The sequence below is a fragment of the Capsella rubella genome, unplaced genomic scaffold, assembly GCF_000375325.1.
Source record: "Capsella rubella cultivar Monte Gargano unplaced genomic scaffold, Caprub1_0 scaffold_7, whole genome shotgun sequence".
In the NCBI taxonomy this organism is placed as follows: domain Eukaryota; kingdom Viridiplantae; phylum Streptophyta; class Magnoliopsida; order Brassicales; family Brassicaceae; genus Capsella; species Capsella rubella.
The window spans coordinates 3,884,883-3,906,949 of NW_006238917.1; the positions used below are offsets into that span (position 1 = coordinate 3,884,883).

At 35.1% G+C, this 22,067-nt stretch overlaps 4 protein-coding genes across 4 annotated transcripts; 2 read left to right on the forward strand and 2 right to left on the reverse strand.

Annotated features, from left to right (window-relative positions):
* The first annotated feature begins 2,609 nt into the window (after nt 1-2,609).
* On the forward strand, nt 2,610-5,574 carry LOC17878158 (diacylglycerol kinase 7). The gene is made up of 10 exons (XM_023778735.1): nt 2,610-2,621; nt 2,725-3,105; nt 3,576-3,698; nt 3,801-4,191; nt 4,292-4,374; nt 4,481-4,551; nt 4,662-4,739; nt 4,827-4,914; nt 4,991-5,107; nt 5,187-5,574. The coding sequence occupies exons 2-10, from the start codon at nt 2,734-2,736 to the stop codon at nt 5,343-5,345; spliced, it is 1,482 nt and encodes a 493-aa protein (XP_023634503.1). The 5' UTR covers nt 2,610-2,621; nt 2,725-2,733; the 3' UTR covers nt 5,346-5,574.
* A 210-nt stretch (nt 5,575-5,784) lies between these two features.
* LOC17880843 (small nuclear ribonucleoprotein E) lies at nt 5,785-7,311 on the forward strand. Its single transcript, XM_006284787.2, has 6 exons — nt 5,785-5,950; nt 6,046-6,072; nt 6,168-6,230; nt 6,714-6,792; nt 6,903-6,948; nt 7,096-7,311. Exons 1-6 carry the CDS (start codon nt 5,909-5,911, stop codon nt 7,103-7,105), a joined length of 267 nt encoding a protein of 88 aa, XP_006284849.1. The 5' UTR covers nt 5,785-5,908; the 3' UTR covers nt 7,106-7,311.
* A 103-nt stretch (nt 7,312-7,414) lies between these two features.
* LOC17877439 (pathogenesis-related protein PR-1) lies at nt 7,415-7,992 on the reverse strand. Its single transcript, XM_006285969.2, has one exon. It carries the CDS (start codon nt 7,990-7,992, stop codon nt 7,498-7,500), a length of 495 nt encoding a protein of 164 aa, XP_006286031.1. The 3' UTR covers nt 7,415-7,497.
* Nucleotides 7,993-8,398: 406 nt separating this feature from the next.
* On the reverse strand, nt 8,399-12,020 carry LOC17879385 (FGGY carbohydrate kinase domain-containing protein). The gene is made up of 15 exons (XM_006285612.2): nt 11,794-12,020; nt 11,484-11,563; nt 11,289-11,406; nt 10,993-11,171; nt 10,823-10,905; nt 10,553-10,737; nt 10,400-10,461; nt 10,129-10,237; nt 9,924-10,037; nt 9,727-9,846; nt 9,509-9,629; nt 9,280-9,436; nt 9,102-9,174; nt 8,881-9,008; nt 8,399-8,797 (listed from the first exon to the last, which is right to left on the reverse strand). Exons 1-15 carry the CDS (start codon nt 11,873-11,875, stop codon nt 8,675-8,677), a joined length of 1,734 nt encoding a protein of 577 aa, XP_006285674.1. The 5' UTR covers nt 11,876-12,020; the 3' UTR covers nt 8,399-8,674.
* Nucleotides 12,021-22,067: the final 10,047 nt, after the last annotated feature.

Below are 22,067 nucleotides of genomic sequence, written 5' to 3' on the forward strand. Positions count from 1 at the left end.
AAAGATGCTCCGATTACAAGAGAAGCAAATCAAAATCTATAATGAAGGATTTTGTTAATAAACATCAAACTAATTTGTCATTAAGCTACAAAACCTATTCTTAAGTCTCAACTAAACCCATTAAGCTCATTATTGGTAGGGCCGAATCACATTGATGGCTTGCTTTTCTTTCTTATAATAAATACAAATTCTTAGGTGTGTACTTTAAGTGTCACATGATGCCATACTTATTTCTTTCAAAACATCCTTAATTACAAATAATTAAATTTGTGCATTTTTCTGATCAATGAATTTTTTCATAATGAAATATAGCCACACTAATTTTGGAATTACATATATTCAACAAAATATACAAAACTTGGATATATGTGCATATATGAGTGCATCCATGCATAACTAAAATATCAATACCATCTTAATTCATAACTTGAATCCCATGATGATTACAAACAAGGCGTCCACCAACTGTTTGGTCCAATTGTCTATATTTTAAATATTTGTACAGATTCAATAAGTCATAACCTCAGTGCAAAAGGAAGAAACCTTAGTGCCAAAGAAAGAAAGCTAAGCAGCCTAATTAACCACTCACATAAGCTTTTTGATTTAGCGGTGACCTTAATATATAGCTGATCCCCTCAAACCCGAATTTGGACATTTGGGTTCATATGCCGACTTGTTTACGTCCCGCTACTTCCAAATGCACGAGTCCATGTGGATTATAGCATATTAGTATGACGTGTTTTTGTATCTTTGTTTTATGAAGAATTTTAACAATTTTGATTCCGTTCAGAACAGAAATAAGGAATTGAAAAGATGATGATGAGTCTTACGATAATTTGGATTTTGTGTTCTTTCAACTCGTAAAATGCTTTCTTGGACGCGGTTTCGCGACTTTGACGTTCAGAAAAATGTGAATATACGTTGTACATTACCACCTTTCCCACTCAACTTTTTTGCAAAGTCGTCCAATTTCCATTTCTATCATATGCATTTTTTTTTCTCTCTCAACCTATCTATTTATATCTTCAGTATATGCTAATCTACTCATTTAAATTATTTTTTCATTAATTAAAGATCCAACTTAAAATTAATTTGAAAGGTACCAAATATTATTTATGGTTGGAAAAGGATGCCTAACCAATAACAAGAACGTTAGCATTTTGATTTTTTAAAATCCTGAAATTAATTATGCTGTCCAAGACACAACTAAACATTTCATCATCATCATCATCATCATCATCATCATCAATTAATCATCTTATAATAGAAGTTCAGAAATGCTTTATTTAAATTTCGGTTTAGTTTTTGGTTTTAGAATTTCTTAGCAAATATAAAGACGGCTACATTATGAAGCGATGTTGATGATGCAGATTTAATCTTTAGTCAAACAGCTCTCTTTGCACACAAAAAATAAAATAAAAAATAAAACAGCTCTGAACTTTAAATTTGATTTCATGTTTCTTGAACAACAATTTAAACCATACATCTATACACTTCTGGATCGATTATTCAGTTACGTTGGGATCGAATCGGTATATCCAGATTAGTCACACTTTCATAAGATTTGTTTTCTATTGAAGAACAAACGTATGAGAATTAATGTTTTTAGCATTTGAAGTTTATGCCCCCTTATAATAGGGGCTATTAAACCATATACCCATATGCCATAATGGGCTTTGAGAAAAGTAAGACATTGTTGTATGGGGTCATAGAATCCAACACTTCGGCCCTTAGGTGAGTGGGTTCCTCAGCCTGGTATCGTAAGAAACACTAAACAATAATTTCGTCATACACATGTCTCTACACATTACACATAGCTAGAGATTTTTCTTGATCATCATCATTTTTTTTGCTTATGTTTCTTATTTGTTGTTAAGAATCAAAACTGAAGTGATCAAGTTTGGTTTGCGCAACCCTAATGAAAATATCACTATACCTTAAAAGTCATTTGTTGCACAGAGAGCAGAGCAACTCTTTCCTTGTCCTTGCGACGACGACTACTGTTTTTAAAGGCTTTTGTTCTTAGTTATATTCACATTATGATCATGAATCTAGCAAATGAAAGAAAATTGAAAGAAAAGGTTACGTAACTCATAGGTTATAAGATGCAATAAATATATAAAGGCCTATCTATCTATCTCCTAACCAGAAAAAGAAAATGAATATATAGGACAGGTTCACGATCTAATCTAACACACACTACAACACAACAACACCCCAAGTAGGGCAATAAAATCATAAATACGCCCATTATGTCATCCCTGACATAGTCCCACTGCTTCTTTCATTTGTCCCTTTTACCCTTTTTACTATCTTAACGTGAGAACTGACTTATTCTGTATAATATAAGTCAAAAATATCAAATATGTTTGTATTAGTGTAAGAAGTAATAAAATTAATAATCTTTAAATTCGTTCCTTGTAAAATGGTCACAGAAAAATCAAGGGGACTAACTAATGGCATTTTGTAAATTCGTAGTTCTAAAAAGGGCATTTTCGTTTTTTTCTACGAAAGTAATAAAATAAACATTTTTTTGGGGAAAATCTAACACACGTTTAAATAAAAATATATACGAACATCGATCAAAGTACACCAATTTTGATTTGCTCTGTCTTCGAAAAGTAATAATCTTATAAAAACAAAAACCAAACTGTCATGTTCATATCATCAAATTAGTCTATTGTTTCTAAAAATCTAAACTTTTTTTTTTTGTTTTCTCCAAAGGATTTAGTAATGGAGGAGACGCCTAGATCAGTCGGAGAAGCGTCGACGACTAATTTTGTCCCGGCGGCGACACGACCGTCGGCGACGACCGATGCAGTGAAGAAGAAAGGCTGCGGTTTTGCTAGCCTTGCATGGGTTGGTGTAGACAGAGAGGAGCTTCGAGGGAGGTTAGCTATGCCTGAGTATCTTCGTCTCGCTATGAGAGAGTGTATCAAGCGGAAAGATCCAACGGCGGTTCCTGATCATTTGCTACTTCCTGGCGGCGCCGCTGCGGAGATGGCTCCTCACGCGCCGATGGTTGTGTTCATTAACCCCAAAAGTGGAGGTCGTCACGGTCCTGTTCTTAAAGAGAGGCTTCAACAGTTGATGACCGACGAACAGGTTAATGAGCTGCCTCTTTACATAAATTTTGCTATTGGTTTGGTGAAGGTTTCTGAAATGAACTTGGGCTCAGGTTTGGGTTTACTTTTCATTTTTACTTCACTAGATTTGGGTTTTGACTTTTGACTGTAAATGGAATCACTCTGACCTGAGGCTGAGAGGCACCACATTGTTATTGTTCTGACATGGATCAAATCTTCTGTTTCTCTCTCTCATTCTGTTTAGGAGAAGTTATAAACTGTTTTGTCTTAAAGCTTGTGATTCCTGTGTAGGATTTGATTTGTTGATGTTTCTTGGTAGTGAAGGTTGTTAGAACTTTTGTTGTCTCACACAAAAGTGGAAACTTTATTTCTTGGATTGTTGTAGGCAAATCTATGTTGTTGTTTGTACTGTGACATAATTTGGAGTTTTGCGATTTTTTGGTATTTGTACTTATTTTTGTGAGATCATGTTGATTTTGCAAATTACAGGTATTTGATCTCACAGAAGTGAAACCTCATGAATTTGTACGGTATGGTTTGGCGTGCTTGGATACATTGGCAGCTAAAGGAGATGAATGTGCAAGAGAATGCAGAGAAAAGATGAGGATCATGGTGAGTATGTATACACTTACTTCCAGAGCATGAGTTTTGTTTTCTCACTTTTAGCAAATGGAATTAGATTTGTTAAGTTAGCGGCAATGATGATGATGGTAGGTAGCAGGTGGTGATGGTACTGTTGGTTGGGTTCTTGGATGTCTTGGTGAGCTTCACAAAGACGCAAACTCACATATTCCTCCGGTTGGAGTTATCCCTCTCGGTACAGGAAATGACCTTTCCAGGAGTTTTAGTTGGGGTGGTTCATTCCCTTTTGTTTGGAGATCTGCTATGAAAAGAACACTACATCGAGCAACTTTGGGTACCGTTTCTCGATTAGATAGCTGGAAGATTGTTGTGTCGATGCCATCTGGAGAAGTCGTTGATCCCCCTTATTCTTTGAAGCCTACAACAGAGGAAACTGCACTTGATCAGGCTTTGGATGCTAATGGAGATGTACCTCTTAAAGCAAAGTCATATGAAGGAGTGTTCTACAACTACTTTAGCATAGGTTTGTATTGATTAACTAACTTAATTTTTATATGATTAACAAGTTTCTACATATTAGTCCTTTTGTGGTAATTTTTTTTTATATTTCTTGTGTTGTCAAGGTATGGATGCTCAAGTTGCATATGGATTCCACCATCTTCGCAATGAGAAACCTTATCTAGCTCAAGGCCCTGTTACAAATAAGGTTGTTATATATATCATAATCTTCATGCTTATCTATGCTGCACTAAATTAGCTGGTATTTTCGGTTTGTGATGAGATTATGAATCAGACTAGTTTCGGTTTTGCAGATCATTTATTCAAGTTACAGTTGCACTCAGGGTTGGTTTTGCACGCCTTGTGTCAGCAATCCTGCTCTAAGGTTAGCATTTTCCAGTGGAAGAGAGTGAAAAAAAAGCCTGTTGTATCCATGTTCTACTAAACAAACTCATATCCCCTAAGTTGACATGTTGTGGTAAGATGAATTTGCAGGGGACTTAGAAACATCATGAAAATACACATTAAAAAAGCAAATTGCTCAGAATGGGAAGAGGTTCATGTTCCTAAAAGGTAAAAGAAACACTATTTTATGAGTTTTGGGAACTAAAATATGGCTTCAGTTACAAATTACAATCTCTCTTGTTTGGTTTTGTATAGCGTGAGATCTATTGTGGTATTGAATCTTTATAACTATGGAAGTGGAAGACATCCATGGGGTAATCTAAGACCGAAATATTTAGAGAAGGTAATGTTTTATTCAGTACGCTAATCGTCTCTTATATCGCTTTCTCTTCAAGCTTTAACAGAACGGTTTATAACAGAGAGGTTTTGTCGAGGCGCATTGTGATGATGGGCTTATAGAGATTTTTGGTTTAAAGCAAGGTTGGCATGCTTCATTTGTAATGGCTGAGATCATCACAGCTAAGCACATTGCTCAGGTAAAGAAAACACTCAACACTTCTCTAAAGTACACCGGTTCAACCTCGGTTTTTGATCTTAAACCGTTTATCGTTTCAGGCGGCTGCGATTAGATTTGAACTAAGAGGAGGTGATTGGAACAACGTGTTCTTGCAAATGGATGGTGAACCATGGAAGCAACCGATGAAGAATGATTATTCGACTTTCGTTGAGATCAAAAAGGTTCCTTTTCAATCGTTAATGATCAATGGCGAATGATCAATGAGACTATTCCTACATTTCGCATTTTCAAAGAGGTTCATATAAAAGTTAAGAAGCCTGATTCTTTTTGTATTTTCTGTTCGATCAATTAGTTAAAAATAGTGATCCTTGTTCAGCTTCTGCTGCTGTTCTTGTTGTTCTGCTATGTGCTAGTGAAGCATTTAACTTTGTGTATTTATTTATTAAAGTTATGAATTATGATGAAGAATTTATAATTTATCTTAAATTTTCAGTATTTCTTCTTTGAATTAAGATTCAAGAAATCATTTGAATGTCGAATGAATTTTTTTCTTGAGATCTTGTAAATTATCTGGCAGATACTATGGGGTCTAAACAGTTAAATCAACTTTTTATGGGGAGAAAACGAAACAATGAAAAAAATGATGAGGGTTAAGAAACTAAATATATCAAAGTTTAAATGTGAGAACTCTTTTTTGTCTCTCTCTCGGTGGGAAGAGAAAATTCAGATTTTGCAAACAATTTAGGGTTTAAGAAAGATAAATCTTCTTCAGTGAGTTTCGAGCTCCGTCCTACGAAGAAAACTTGCAACTTCAGCAGCCATGGCGAGCACCAAAGTTCAGAGAATTATGACCCAACCTATTGTAAATTTTCTTCGATTTGATCCTTTTTTTTTGGTTCTTGTCTCTAAATCTCACTCTGTCTAGTTTACTAACTCTTTTTAACTTTTTGATTTCAGAATCTGATCTTCAGGTTTCTCCAAAGTGTAAGTGTTACTCTCATTACTTTTTATTGCGTTACTCCTTATGTGTTTTGGAACCATCGATATAAGACTTATATACTCTGGTTCTTATAATGCAGAAAGCTCGGATTCAGATTTGGCTTTTTGAGCAGAAAGATTTGAGGATTGAGGGACGTATTACTGTAAGTCATGTTTTGGGCATAGCTCAAAATTAAAGTTTCTGGCTTTGTTGATAGTCTTAAGTAGAAAATTGGGTTGCTTTGTGTTGTTTACCTGAGAAGAAAATTATCACTATGTCATATATTTCTCTAAGGTAGGACTTTTATGTGATATGTAACATTTGAATTTTGTCGTAATGTTGTTTCTAGTTCTTGTATTGGTACCACTAATTTAGTTACACAGTAAAGCTATATTGTAATTACATTGTTTGATTTTTGTAAGGGATCAATTGATAGCAATTAGTTTGATTATTTTGGTTGTTGGTGCTTATCATCTAGATTTAAGACTGCTTTTGTATTGCCATATTGCTGTTTAGATGATAACAGAGATGGTTAAGATTTATCATATGTCATATCTTTGGTTTATCTTTTGTTTTTTAATCAGGAGTCGTTTAGTTGACTTTGAATGTTTCATTGTTTAGTTATTTTAACTTTCCTGTTCTGCAGGGTTTTGATGAGTACATGAATTTGGTGCTGGATGAAGCTGAGGAAGTAAGCATCAAGAAGAAGACCAGAAAACCACTTGGTGAGTTGTTTGTGACTCTCTCAGACCCTTCTTCTACAAGATTCCGGTTCACATTTCTTACATAGTTTTCGCAGTGGTTGATGCTAATTTGTACAAAAACTGGATTTCAGGAAGGATTTTGCTTAAAGGAGACAACATAACTCTGATGATGAACGCGTAAGTATCATCATCTTCTTCTGCACATTTGTTTCCCATCTCTCCAATTCTGCTTTCCCTGAATGTGAAGATACAAACTTGACATTCAGATTGCATTTTTGTGTAACCACAAAGTGTTAACTCAATCAGTCTTATATCTTACTACAGGGGCAAGTGATGTCTGTTGCAACGGAGGAATGATCTAACTATCAGATGGTTTAAGAGTTCTTGTTTCCACTCTTGTTTCCTTCGGGAAAGGTTGAAATTTTTTACTGCTTACTTGCTGTCAAATTGAAAAAAAAATCACTTGCAAAACCTTTTATGAGAAAAACATATTTCTTCAGAAAAACCTTATATGAGTGTAACAGTCCAAAATCTGAGATTTATATAGTTCGTTAAGTCTTATTAGCCAAAAGAATTGACCCTCACATAAACACACATAAGAAAATGTCGGAAAACATGTTTGTTTTCCCGATCTCACTTTAAATATGAACCAATAAAAAAATAACTTTATAACGCAAGAGCAGCCTCTTTTGGCATGAGTGTTTGACATATACAAATGGATCAAACTCAATAAGGCTTCCTACCAAGAAAATTCCCCGGGGGATCGTAATTGCAAGCCAAGAACACGCCTCCTCCGCCATCGCAGATCACGTGAGCGCAGCCAATCCTTTGTGTGTTCTTCCATACAATTTGTGTGTAATGTCCACACATCTCGCCGTTGCAAGAGTTTGATCTATAGTGATAGCTCCTTGCTTCCGACAACCATCCATATGCGGCTTGAGACGGGCTCCATCTCTTGCCTGACCCCCAAAAGAGATTCTCACCATAGGGTCCATTGGAATGGATCAAGGCGCAGTCCCGGCGTCTTTGGTTAGCCCACCATTGTGCGTAACGGGCCAATTTGGCGTCCCATTTTAGCGGTTTGAGCCTCAAACGAGCTCTTACTGCGTTTTGTGGACCCATGAATTGTTGTTGGTAGGTTGCGCAATGACAACATGTTACAAGAAGTATCAGAGTCGTGATAGCAACCGAAACACCACTAATGTGTTTTGGAGGAGCCATTTCGGGTGAGGCTTGAACAAATGAAATGGCATTCTCTTTGGTTTTATATTAAGCTTGAACTCGTGAGATGAAATTTGTTTGTAAGGTTTTTTAATATTATCAGGGAGAAAGTGTCAACTCTATGATTAAGTGGTGTACATGTTCGATTATGATAGCCACATTTGAATTTGTTTTGAAATCTTAGATTTTGTTAATAATTAAGCATGTATTAAAGTAATTTTATATGTGTTTAACGTATAGTTTATGCATAGTAGGTATATAAATATTATAGATTTGCCACCCCAAAAAGTCTTGGGGTAAGAAGATTTACAATAAAGAACTTTTCGTTAACAATAGTATAACTACTATTTAATAAACGATAATAAATATTTGTTTTGGAACTAAGTCAGCCAGCAGTAGTTGGATATCGATGTTTCATCTTTCTTTATTATTTACCTTTTGACATTATTGAACCAAAAATTAACATTTTCATCAAGACTGAGTGTTCAACCACATATATATGAGGTTCCCTATGAAATGAGGCATGGAACATAACATGACATTATGTAGTATTTTACGCAGAGATTGTCAAGAAGGTCAACCAAAGGCACAAAGCCAGTTATTATTATTGTAAAAACCGTAGCAAAAGAGAGGTAAATGTTGCAGAGATGAGAGAGCTATACAGTTTTTGTTGATCAGGACACTATGCAAGAGCTTCGGTGATGATGGAACGGTGAGACAATTGCTGTTCGTAGAGGCTACGGAAAATATGGTATTTGGCGTCGTGATACTTCTTAATCTTAGGGTCTGATGATGGATGAACCACCTGAAAATTCCATCACAAGTGACAGTATAAATAACATGATCAATGTATGAATACCCGATCAATGAAGTTAGAATAGTGTATACCTGTCCAGCTGCGTTCAGAGCTTTCATGGCATCATGGAGACTAGGATAGCTCTTGCCAGCAACTGCTCCAAGAATTGCTGCTCCTAAGAGAACAGACTCGCTTTCTCGTGGAAGAATAATCGGACAACCTGCGAATAGATCAATCCAGTTAAGATTATCATTTCAGGATTTTTTAGTGATTAGAATATAGAAGAGGAAAATGAGTGTGGTTTGTAATATACCAACTATATTAGCATGTTCTTGGATGAACAATGGGTTCTTTGAGAGGCCGCCACAAGCAAGTAGTGTATCAATCTACATCAAATGTAGAGGCAGAGAAATATGAGGTGGTTTTTTCCCCTGTGATAGTGAATGTCTTGTGCTGTTTCTATAGAACTACTATGTGTGAAGAAATCTTACTTTGTGACCATGGGCATTGCAATGCTCTACAATATGACGTGTACCATATGCGATTCCCTGTATTGTGGCGAGGTATAGCAGAGCCAACTGCTTCTCAGATGTGTCAAGAGTCATTCCGAATATCACTCCTTTAGAATTTGGGTCGGCAACAGGAGATCTGTGACACAGCTTTAAATCAATATTAACTCAAGAAGGAAGAAACAGAGCAGCAGCTCTCTGTTTTAGTCACCTGTTTCCATGAAAGTCAGGAAGGATATGCATGTCTGAGGTAAGGGCAGCTATAAATGGAAAACTTGTCTCTTCAGCCAACGTTTTCAAAATGTTGTTCAGCAGTTCAAACACAGAAACTTCTGCAAGAGACCAAGACAAAAGCACTCAACCCAATGTAATGTAACATAAGTGAATATAGAAGGGAAATAGTCAAAAAATTTGGATTTGGTTTGATACTCTGGGAAGCAGCACGATTTGCAAGACGAGGAGAAGCAACATGATTTTCTATGATGTGATCAATTAAAGCTCCAGTGGCACTTTGTCCTCCTTCTGTAAGCCAATACTCTGGAACCATAGCTGCAAAGTTTTGGTGAAACACGAGTGAGATTTCATATATCAAAAAGAAAGAATTAGATAGCATATGGGTATTTTACCTGACCAAAAAGGCCCCCACACGCCAGGGATGAATAGCTTTTCACGGGAAACAGCCATATGGCAAGTTGAGGTGCCACATACCAAGACCATTCGAGAGCATAAGGTATCCACATCTGACTTTGAAAAGGCCAGTTCTTAGGGACTGATATATCACATTACGCTATACTATTGTAGCAAAGTATGTAGACCTTCCGTCCAGTATACCTTTCGTCAAGGAGTCTGAATCTGATTTACTTTCCATAACCCCAACACCACCGGCATGAGCATCAATGAGTGAAGTGCCAACAGGAGTTCCAGCCAACAGACCCAGTTCCTACGAATTATGAAAAAAAAGTAAAGATAAAGGGAAATATGTAACAGAATGGAAATATAGGTAAGTAACCCCTAAGACCCACAGAACAAATAAAGTGTTTACTCTTGTATCTAAATACCTCTAATTCTTAAATTTAAGTGGTTGCTCTGTAGAAAAAATTACCTTAGCAGCGGATGCAGTTAGACCATTACCCAGTGGATGCCCCGGAAAAGCTACACTTCTTCCTATATAACAATAGAAAGAACATAGTTACAAGGTAAAAGTAACGGTTTCACAGTTCCTGTAACAGCTAATCAGACAAAGAAATATGCATACCGATCTTAGCATGGTGCCCATCTACCAAATCGCCTAAGCCAATTTCTTCCCAGAACTCATCATCCCACCCACACGCTTCCATATCACGAGAAGCCTTCTCACTCATCTGGTGCATGTGGGCATGGCCAAGATAAGTCCATTTACATACTGTGGTGCACAAGCTACGTGTATCATCTCCAGTAGCTCTAGGAGGAAACAAAAGGAATCAGGGAACACAAATAGAATTATCTCAAGGGGACAAAAAGTTAAAGAACAAAAAGTGTGGCGCACCTGTAGGAAAGCCAGTCACTCAAGTCCATCCACTTATAAACCATTGACCAAGACTCCTTAAGATTTTCTTTCACCCACAGAAGCTGCAAAAGGAGAATTCTTTCTATTCATTCGAGCACCAAGAAGCATACAGCAATCACATAAAGTACCCTAAAGAAACCTCTACCTACTTTTGGTGGCTCCATTTCAGGAGAAACACCTCCACCACAATACTGCAAGACTGGAGAATTAAAAGAGTTGATTCTCTCAGCCTGCTTTACAGCTCTATGGTCCATCCATACAATAATGTTCCTTCTTGAATCACCACTCCAAGACACTGTAACAGGGGATCCCTCAGCATCAACCGCAACTACAAACAAAAAACAAGAGTCACATTGTTATTGTAAAGTTTCCCTTCATCATCCCCCCCCCCCCCCCCCCCCCCCCAAAGAAAACACAAAACGGGTTCAAAGCAGATGCTACAAACCGAGAGAGCAGGTAGCAGCAAAGCCAATTCCTTTCACTTCTACTTCAGAAACATTTGCAAGAGAGCAAGCAGCTCTCACAGCTGCACAAACCGCATGCCAAATATCGGTAGAAGATTGCTGTTCCAATAAAATTCTCATGTTATAATAATTTAAGTAACACTTGAACTCAATCTCCCTATATCCAAAATAATTACCTCAATACAGTCCCCATCCTTCCAAATCTGAATTGGGCTACTAGAAGAGCCTAGAAGCTTCCCATTTTCATCGAACAACCCTGCATCAATAAATCAACTCTTAGAAGCTACAAAAGGTGAAATTGTGCAATTCAATCACACAAAAGAATCAAAATTTATAGAGAGACTGATATCAAATTCCATCGACAACCAACAAATCAAGTGGCATCATATCATTCTGACGCATCTTTTAACAACCACACAATTATTATTTTCCAAAAGTGGAGAGAGAGATGTTTTAATCCATGAGAAAAAAAGGAGAGAAGATCACCGGCACGGGCGCTTCCAGTGCCAACGTCGACACCGAGAAAAACGGAGCGAGACGGCAGTGGATTTAACTCAGCGGTGGTCATCTGAACGGCGACTGTGGAAGCTACGGAGATGGCTTTAATTAAAATTGGAGTTTTATAACTCACACTTTTCTCTATAATTACAATTGGTTAAGAAACTAATCCAACAAATCCACACAGCTTTTATTATTCAAATCAAAACAGGTGAAGTAGAAAACAACATTTCGCATATCAATTTCGTCGTTAGTCATACAAATTGGTGGTGATTTCGGTAAAAGGACTTCTTGTTGTTTTCTTTACACATCGTGTTGTTTAACTGTATGAATGTCGTTTTCATGACACTGTAGACGGAGGGGGGAAAACATTAATAACAGAATTAACGTTGAGGGGTTTTATCGTTCGATTTTAATTGAGGGGTTTTCTTACTATTAATCTTTAATTGAGGGGTTTTATTACTAAACTCCCATTTTTTTTTAATAAAGAACGTTGGAAGTCGTCTGAATTGTGGGCTAAACCATCAAACTTTAGTGGACTAATAGGGACCGGCCCACCAAAGATCAACTTATTAAATAGCTGATTTTGCATGTATATTAATAAAGATCTAGTAGCACATTTGATAACTCCTTCAATGTTAATTTTCCATTGGTGAGTTTAAACCACTAAAGTGACACCAATAAACTTTTTTATTTATTTATTGATAACTTTAGCCAAGCTGAAAAATACCTCATAAGGTTCTGATACTTATTTTTTTTCAAGTTATCATAATCATAATAATAAAACTAACTACCAGATTACTCTTTTCCAAGCTGGTATTGAACTTATTGTCCTATCTTTTTTGTAAAAAGTAAACTTTATACTAATTAGCTTTAGAAAACCGTAGACAAGTTCCAGTCCAGAGTATGGATTAGTCATGGATTTAAAGTGTAAATTCCAGTGCTTGGTCGCTCTTGTCATGCACCATAGATCTTCCGGGTCTTTTATCCTCCTGAAAATTTCTTCTATTAAAAGTTCATCAGGTAAATCCATAATTCTTGTCCTCTTCTCACTCGTCATGTCTTCTTCTACTCCAGCTCTTCTTTTCATCATCCTCTTCTCTTTTTTCCTCTTCATCTTCATCATCTTCTTCTCAATCTCTTTCTTTCTATTCATCTTCTTCCTCTCATTCTCAATCTCCATCATCTTCTTCATCTTCTCTTTCTTCATCTTCTTTTTCTTCTTCTCATACTTCATCCTCATCTTCATCTTCCACATCTCATTCTTCATATCCACCTTCATCTTATTCTTCTTCTTCTTCTTCTTCTTCTTCTTCGTCTCTCTCTCTCTCTCTCTCTTCGTCTCTCTCTCTCTTCTTTTTTTTCTATTTATGCTAGAGCACTTTCTCTGAAACAGCAACGATCTCTTTAAACGTACGCTTCTTGTGAAATTTCCAAATCCAATTAAAGCACTATTTCCTTTCCAAATCCAATTAAAGCACTATTTCCTTTCCAATCTCTACTCCTTCTGGTTGTATTCCCTATTAGTGCACTACTTCCTTTTCAGTTGCTAATTCCTGTATCTAACTCCCAAATTTTAATAACTACGTACTCTTTCCATAACTTTTGGTACATGTTTTATTTTAACTTTTGCCTTTTCTATGAACCACGAAACGTGTGGAGCAAGATAGCTCCAATTCTATAAAAGACTTGCCGGATCTACGAGTCGTGTGAGGGAAAGCAACTATATATGACACCTACGTACCCTCTCATACGTTTGTGACAAATCTAATGACGGTTAATTATTCTTTATAATTAAACAATATAATGATTGTATTTTATTAAAATTTCTTAGTAATTTTGATTTGATTAATTTTCGGTCGACAAAATAAAGTTCTACAATCTTCTTCTTACTAGTTGCCATTTATTTCTGTTTTCTATATAATAATGGCTTAAAGACTTTTTTTCTTCTTCTTTTTTTCTTAGTAATGTCAAAATGATTGATTAAAAAGGGAGGGTCGAATCTTCCTAGTTCTTTCTTTGATCTAAAAAAAAATAAAAAAAGATTGTTCTCTATATCTAATATCATAACGTTGGGTCTTACTCGATTCACTGAGAGAGACATGACAGATCGTATGACAAAACTTAACATTCTTAAAATCTTATAAAATATACATACATGCAACTCAACATGAGATCGTCGTCCTATTGTCATATACCATTGTGTGAAACGATTACAAGAAGAATCCTAGACATGCTAGCGAAATTGCATAATAAGAACATGTGCATCTCATATTAATTTGCATAGAGCCAAATAAAATAAATACTTATATATTTATAAATCGAATGGAAAAGGCAAATCTATTATGAATGTAGGTCTACGACAACATCTATATTGTCTTAGTTTCCTCTTTTTCCTGTTTGTGTCATAAGAAAACATGATTTTTTTTAACTTTAAATCATCGTCGTCCTCCTCGACCAACTCCAATCCAGAAAAAGGATTGGTCATGGATTTGAAGAGTAAATTCCAGTGCTTGGTAGCTCTTGTCATACACCATAGATCTACCGGTTGGCGTATCTTCCTAAAAATTTCTTCTCTCACAATTTCATCGGGTAGATCCATAATTGTCGTCCTCTTCTTATACGCAGTGATCCCTTCTTTTTTAATCCCATCCCTTCTTATCATCTTCCATTTCTCTTTTCTCATCTTCTTCTTCATCCTCATCTTCATATTCTTCTTCTGATCAATCACAGAATTTCTTCTCATCTTCCTCTTTTCTTTTTTCATCATCTTTATCTTCTCTTTTTGCATCTTTATCTCCTTCTTCTTTTTCATCTCGTTTTTTTAATCGTCACCTTCATCTTCTTCTTCGATATTTATGCTAAACACTCTTTCCGAATCTTTCTAGATGTTTCGTGTTAAATTTCCAAAACTAATTAAAAAGCACTATTATATTCCATTAGTTTCATTCCTTTTCTAGTTGAATTTCCAAACTAAAGCGCTCTTTCCTTCTCGATTTCACTTATTTTTTTTTTCTCATAACTGTTCATTTTTGCTTGATCCACTTCCCTAATTGATTTCTACTCTCTTTTTGGGAACAGTGAATCTTCGTGTAGTGCAAGAAATTTCCAACTCTACCGAAGAAGACTTTCTTTCTGAATTTAAAGTTTAACTTAAGCTTGATGCCTATTTTTCTGTTTTTAACTCTAGAAATTTCCTTTCATGAAAACTAATTTACAGTCAAATTTCCATGTTCTTAATATAATTTTATTGAAAAAAAAATTTGTTAATTAAGAAGAAAAGTTTATAAATTTTAAATTTCTAAGCGCCAGTTAAAAAGGAAAAGAAAAAGAAAGGCTTAGAAAAAGGTAGAAATATAATAATATATGACGGCGCGTATGTGTGCTTTGCTAGAATTAGAATTTTTTTCAAAGTGCGTACCATTTATTGTGACGTGCTCCACATGAAGAAATAGATCGATGTTCGAATTCCAAAGCATGTTGGTACTCCTAGACATTCCTGTCCCGCATCTATCACACGTTACTGTCAAATCATGTGGCTGTTTTTTTGGAAAAAGCTTCTATGCATTGACAAAAAAGAGTCGGTCGTGCATAAATTTTCCATAGAATTATATGCGCTCATGTTTACATTTACTATAACATTGATGAAGCGTTTGTGAATATATATATATATATATCATACTTGCTCGCTTATGCAAAGCAACCAGATTATATCAATCTTGGGATGTAATGTAGCATGTGCTATTTGAGGAGAAAACTGTCATATATAATATATGGCTTTGCCTTACAAGTACTTCAAGGTTAAAATAGTTTGTAACTTCTTGAAAAATAGCTGAGCTACTAAACGATTAATTAATTTTAAGATCGAGATATATATATATGTTTAGAACTAAAGGTTTGCTATTCGTACGTTTTATATGCATAGTGAGAAAATCGGCACGACGTACATGCATGCATCCATATATGCATATATATGCCTCGGCCACTCGTTTTTGCACGTGGCATTTCCTCAGTCCTCATCTAAATGATTTGGGTCACAAGGTTACTATCATGGTTAGAGATCGATCTTGTGACATGAATGCAACAAAGAAAAATAATCTGCATGCATGCAGATTCATATTAAATTCTTTTTTGCTATGTTTGTTTTCTTAAGCACGATTAGCTGAAAAAAAAAAAGAAATGTAATCCAAGGCCATTTAATTTGATCGAATCTTTAACAACAAATATCCTTTATTATAGTAACCTTGTGTCGCAACGATAATCATGACCAAACTAAAAAATTGTTGTACATCGATCGGTACAACAAATTTTGACCTGAAAATTATTATACCATCTATGTTTTAGTATGATATAAGTGTTGTGCAATTTTCTAGTTAACCGTTACTTTTCTAATTAGTAGCATGATATATATATATATATATATATATATATATATAAATAGTGTTGCAAAACATGAGAAGCGTACGTACGTAAGTGCATATATATGCTATGTAAATACAAAATTAAGAATAATGGTTTTGTACGTATAGTACCTCAACGACCACAAGTTCAGGTTCCAGAATCATTCGGTGCGTTCCAATTATGTTTGCACTGGTTTTTGTTTGGTTGAGTGGATAAAATGGGGTATGCACGTTCAATAGATCGATCTATTGTCACATGCAAACAAAGAAAAAAAAACAAAAGTAAGTGAGTGAAAAATATATATATATATAGAAGGAAAAAAATTGTGCATGCAGATTCAAACGGAAATAAAGTTTGGCTAATAAAGAGGTCATTTGATCGAATTCTTTAATACCAACAATATCCGTCTTCAGTAATTACCTCTAAGCTTGTCGCAAGTTTAATAAACTAATAAATGTGCTTACCTTATTGACCTGCATGGCCACATACATAAAATATGTATTAAATCCGTCTACAGCTAAGTTAATAGTATTTCCATATAGCTAATTAACATGATATATAAATTAATAGTGTCGCAAAACATGAGAAGCTAGCATACGTAATAAGTGCTATGCAAATTCAAATTATGGTTTTATTGTACGTAGTTCCGCAACGACCACAAGTTTAGCTAGGTTCCACAATCGATCGGTTCCAAAAAAATTTTGCGAATAGTTTTATTTCATCTCAATGAAGGATAATAACGAACACGATAAATAATCTTAAAAAATTCCGATGAAATAACATATTAAAAGATTCTTAACCGAACCAAACCCATGATTGATAATCTATATAGAATTCAGAGTCAGAATATGGGGATAAAATGTTACGTACATTACCATACATCTTAACAATAAAAAATTTATGAAGAGAAGAGAACAAAGCAAAGGAAAAAAATAAGAGAGGAAAGAATAAGACTCATATATTAATTTATTAGTGTAATGGCTCATCAGCAACTAATCAAAGGCCTCATCTTAATATTAATTAACGCAGGCCATATACTTCATTTTGAACGAACCCACATGCATCGATCGGATAGCAAAGTGTGGTGTTGTCAAATCCGGGATCAGTAAATGTGACTGTTGAGTTATCTTAGTTTTGAATTCTTTAACTGAATTCTCAAACCATGTTATATATAGTGCTTAATTGAATTCTAGAGTTTTGTGGATTATATAAGAGTAACATTTCTTTTGGGATGATGCATGTTTTGAAAATGCGTGATCAGAAATTCAAAAATTAAATCATAAATGATTTGGAGGATGTAATTGTGATTAGACTGATATATAAGTTTGGGAGGTTTTAGGCTACGGGTATTTTAGAGTCTTTTTGTTTTGACTTTTATTTTTAAAAAAGAAAAGCAAACGTCCGAACAAGAACAACGTCGAAGGAGAGGGATGTTGCTGACATGGCGAGGACAGCTTGTTGTTTTTGTTGTTGCAAAAAGTGAACGGTTTTGTTATTCTTTCTTTTTTGGGGGATTTTTTTTTTCTTTTATTTTCTAGTAATTGCAAAGTTCAGCCATGTTATAAACTTATAATGTTGTTGTAATCGAGGTTACTTTCTCCATCCGATTTGTATGTTATTGCAAAATATGTGGTGTATCATCAACCTTTTCATTTGCTTTATTTTGGTCTGGGAACGTCCATTTTCAAACTGGTAAGACATTAAATTTAACGTGTATTGGTGTGAAAGTTATATAGTCCAGCTGAATCGATGCTGTTTACAAGATATTTTCAATTGCTAATCTCTGTCGTTGACGTGGGAGAGTTTAATAAGGAGACAATATAACTAATAATTATGCACTAACTAATAAGTACATAATTAGTGCAAATTTATGGCTATTACAAAACTTTATTAAGTTTCGTTTGTTGTCGTTATATAACGGATCGCGAGATGTCCAAGAGTAAGAATCCATAAATGATTAAGTATGTAATTTGCTAGAATACCACTCCCTATAATTATTTCGTTGTATTGTTTAATCCTATCTTATGTTTTTAAGCTTTTTTAATTACTACCACTAGCTCTCTACATATTCAATGGTGACACTTTAACGGATATGTAAAATAATTAATTTGAATTTTTTAAACATACTGAGTGTCTAAATCCAACAAAAGTGTGCTAAATAAGATATTTTTGACAAATAAGTGACTAAAATTAGATCTCAAAATCAATTAATCTATATTTTTTTTTATTTTCAAGATACCTCAAAAATTCACCATTGTACATGCTCTTACTAGTTAAGTTGTATAATAAGTTGGACCCTTATCTAATATTATATATATTGTTAATGAAATCGTGTACTCAGTGGTGCATACCTGACACTGATAGATAAAAAGAAAAACATCTCCCTCTCCACCCACGTTTTATCTCCCATATGTTACCATTGCAAATAAATAGTCGGTTTCTATATATTTTCCAAATTATAAAAGTTTTTAGCATTTTTAATTTGTTTTATTTTATAATTTTTTCAATTTTTATTACTTAAATTGTTTATGACTAATTAAATTCTGTAATTAAAGGAATAAAAAATGTAAAACCGTCCCACTTTCACTATGACAAGGATTTTTTTTGTATAAAAAGTAGGGAGGAGGGACACCACCGTCCGATCTCAAAGGACAAAGAGGACGAACGAGTGAGATTCTTTTTATGCCGTCTCCCTCTCACGTGATAGGATGCAATATTATTATTATTATTTTTGTCAAAAGGATGCAATATTAATTATCATCTACTTTTAGTTTTAGATATTATGTGCTAGGTTGCATGGAATGAAATATGATTTTTAATTGTTTTACTAATTCAATCACATGAGTTATATATATCGTATTAGAATGTTAGTTCTGTCGTATAATTAAGACGAGATAAATTTTCTTAAATAGCACACTGTTACTAAAGAAATTTGTTTTATTATCAACTGAAGGATAAATAAATGCCAGATAAATAGAATTTTCATTGACACTTGATTAGTATTATTAACTAAAAACTTTGAATCTAGGTTCTGTAGCAGTTAAATGAATTGGAAAAAAAACTCAACGCATAAATCTTTAAATTTCTTTTGATTTTGTGAAATTAAGATCATATTAATTGTTAACTATTAGTCTTATAGAGATAATTAAGATAATATCATGTATACAACTTTAATAAAATTATGTATGTATTTATTTAAAAAGAAGGCGTGGTCCTAAACTTTCATTACACCCAACATGACTTGCAATGCAAATATAGATACACACATACTGCATACAGGTTACGAACTCATACCTCTATATTACCAACAATTTTCAGAATTCTCATATGGCCTCATCTTCGTCAAACGGTGCATTGATACCTTTCGATATATTGGAATCAATACTTGGTAGTGTTCCAGCCGAAGCTCTGAAACGATTCAAGTTAACATGCACACGATGGAATGCTCTGTTTAAAGATAAGAGATTCATCTACGATCATTTAGATCTGGTCCAAGAACATTTCATACGGATCACTGATAAGGTTCATATCATCAATCCCACGTCTAACGCTAATCACTCCTCTTTACCACTCCCAAATGAGTTTCAAGGAAATGATAAGTTTTCTGATATTGTTCATTGTGATGGGTTATTGTTATGCAGCTTTCATGACTCCAAAAGGCTCACAGTTTGGAACCCTTGTTTGAACCGAGTTAGATGGGTCACCAAACCTAGTGTTAGGTTTTATGAACCATCAAAGCCTCAAGCTTTCTCTGACTTGTCAAGAAACCAAGATCTTCTAACAGAGCAAAACATATAACTGAGAAGAAGAAGATAGAAACAGAGCAAAAGGAAAGAGAAGAGGAGCACACAAAGAAGTTTGTTTACCCAGTTCACTTCCACAAAGGGATAGCTACGTCTGGGCCGAGACTCTCCTCGGAATCCACTAGAACAAGCAAGTTACAAAATACAAGAGAGAATCACTCTGAGAAAGAGACTCACACTTGAGCTCTCTTCTCTGCATCTCCTCTGTTTTTCAGTCTCAAGAGAAACACCAAAGCTTACACCTTTAATGGTTATCTCTCATACTTGCTTACATCTCTCACATTGTGGCTTTCTCACACACTCCTCTTCTGGCCGCTTGGCTGCGACACCCTTTATGTGCCTTAGGTTAGTGCTTATAAAGAGGCACTCCTTAGACCTAATGTTTCTGCTGGATCCACAAATGGACAAACGATCCTTCTTGGACAGCAACTGCAAAGACACCTTGTGGTCCCAAAAGCCATATCCAACCAGAGTTAATTTACTTTAACTCTAGTTACCATCTTGTTTGCCTTTGTGTAGCACTTGTGTAGTTGATAAAACTTGTTCATCAAGTTCTCATCCTCACAAATCTCCACCTGAGAACATGATGATCAAGACCAAACAACCTGCACATACTTGGGATAGAGAGAATGCCTTCTAAGCAGTTTAAACACCATAAAACCTGCTTGCTTCTTCCTGCATCAAACTTACATTTAATACACCTTCGTTGTAACGGTTAACCCCGCTGAACGAACCTGAGCCATCAACACTTTAGAACCTTTTAACACCAGTTCTAAAAACCTGCAAATCTTTAAAGGCTCTGCATATTTCACCTTAATGCAGACCAAACGCCCAGCAAATTGATTTCTTTCCAAGACCTTCAACACTTCACCGCCAAACTGAGTTTTGAAAAAATAACCAGCCTGTTAAATAACAACAGAATTCTTCATAAGCTCCACCACTTATGACTTTCAAGTCACTCAGTATCCTCTGCAGCTTCCGTTCTCACCACAGAACCGATATAGTGACAAAAAAAAAAACCAAGTTACCTTCTGCAAAACTTGATTCTCTTGCTATAGCTTCTTAGGATTTACTCATGCGCATTGAGATCAAAATCCTTTGAATTCACTTGAATCAAATGCAGAAAATACTGAATCATCTTTGCTTCAGACTTGAAGCTCTTGATTCACCATGTAGAAAATCTCACTAACCGGTTAAGTATCCAGTATAACCTGAGACTGAACCTTTTCTACAACAATCTGTTTCACACATTCTGAACTTGAACATAAACCTTGTTCAATCCCTTTGTTAAAACAAACTCATCACCAGCAGATTTTAAGCACTACCAGCAACCTTTACATGTCTCATATCAACAACTCCTTGTGATAACCCTGAGACAAACATGTACAGCTCCTTCAACACCAAATCTAGAACCCTGATGCTTTCCTGCTGTAATTTCAATCTGCTATGCATATTGACTTGCATGCAAACTCCACCAAAACTTAGTACCATCATCACTGACAATTTTCAGACTCTAGCTAGAGCCTTTGTCTTCTTTATGACTCTTTGATACTTGAAAATTACTCACTTGACTAACCTGCAAGTGATTCTTCCCTGAGAAGATACTTACATAACTCCTCCTCTTAGAGCTTCTTTTCATATTCTTGAAGTAATCAACCTTGAGACAATTCCTGTATCGCACTTGTCTCTTTCAGTTTCTTCTTCTAAGATTCTCACTGAATCACTTCAATAACTAGCTCTTAATAAATTTCCAGAAATCTGTAACCCTTTTTTCAAGGAACTTGCAACTCTTTCAAGAGAAAAAACTTGCAGCTTGATTTCTTACTCCTTGTTAACAACCAGTTCTAAACCAAATCTGTAAGAATCATTTTCAACTCAGATTATAACCGTTGAACTTGTTGATAACCACCTGTTCTTGGTTTTCCTTCCCTTGTGATAAACTGAACTTCCATGAATCTTAACCAACAGATTTAAGCAGCTTTTAGACTAACCCGTTGAGCTCAATATCCAAGACAACCTCCATGAACATAGCTCCTCCAGAAACTAAAAAAAATGGAT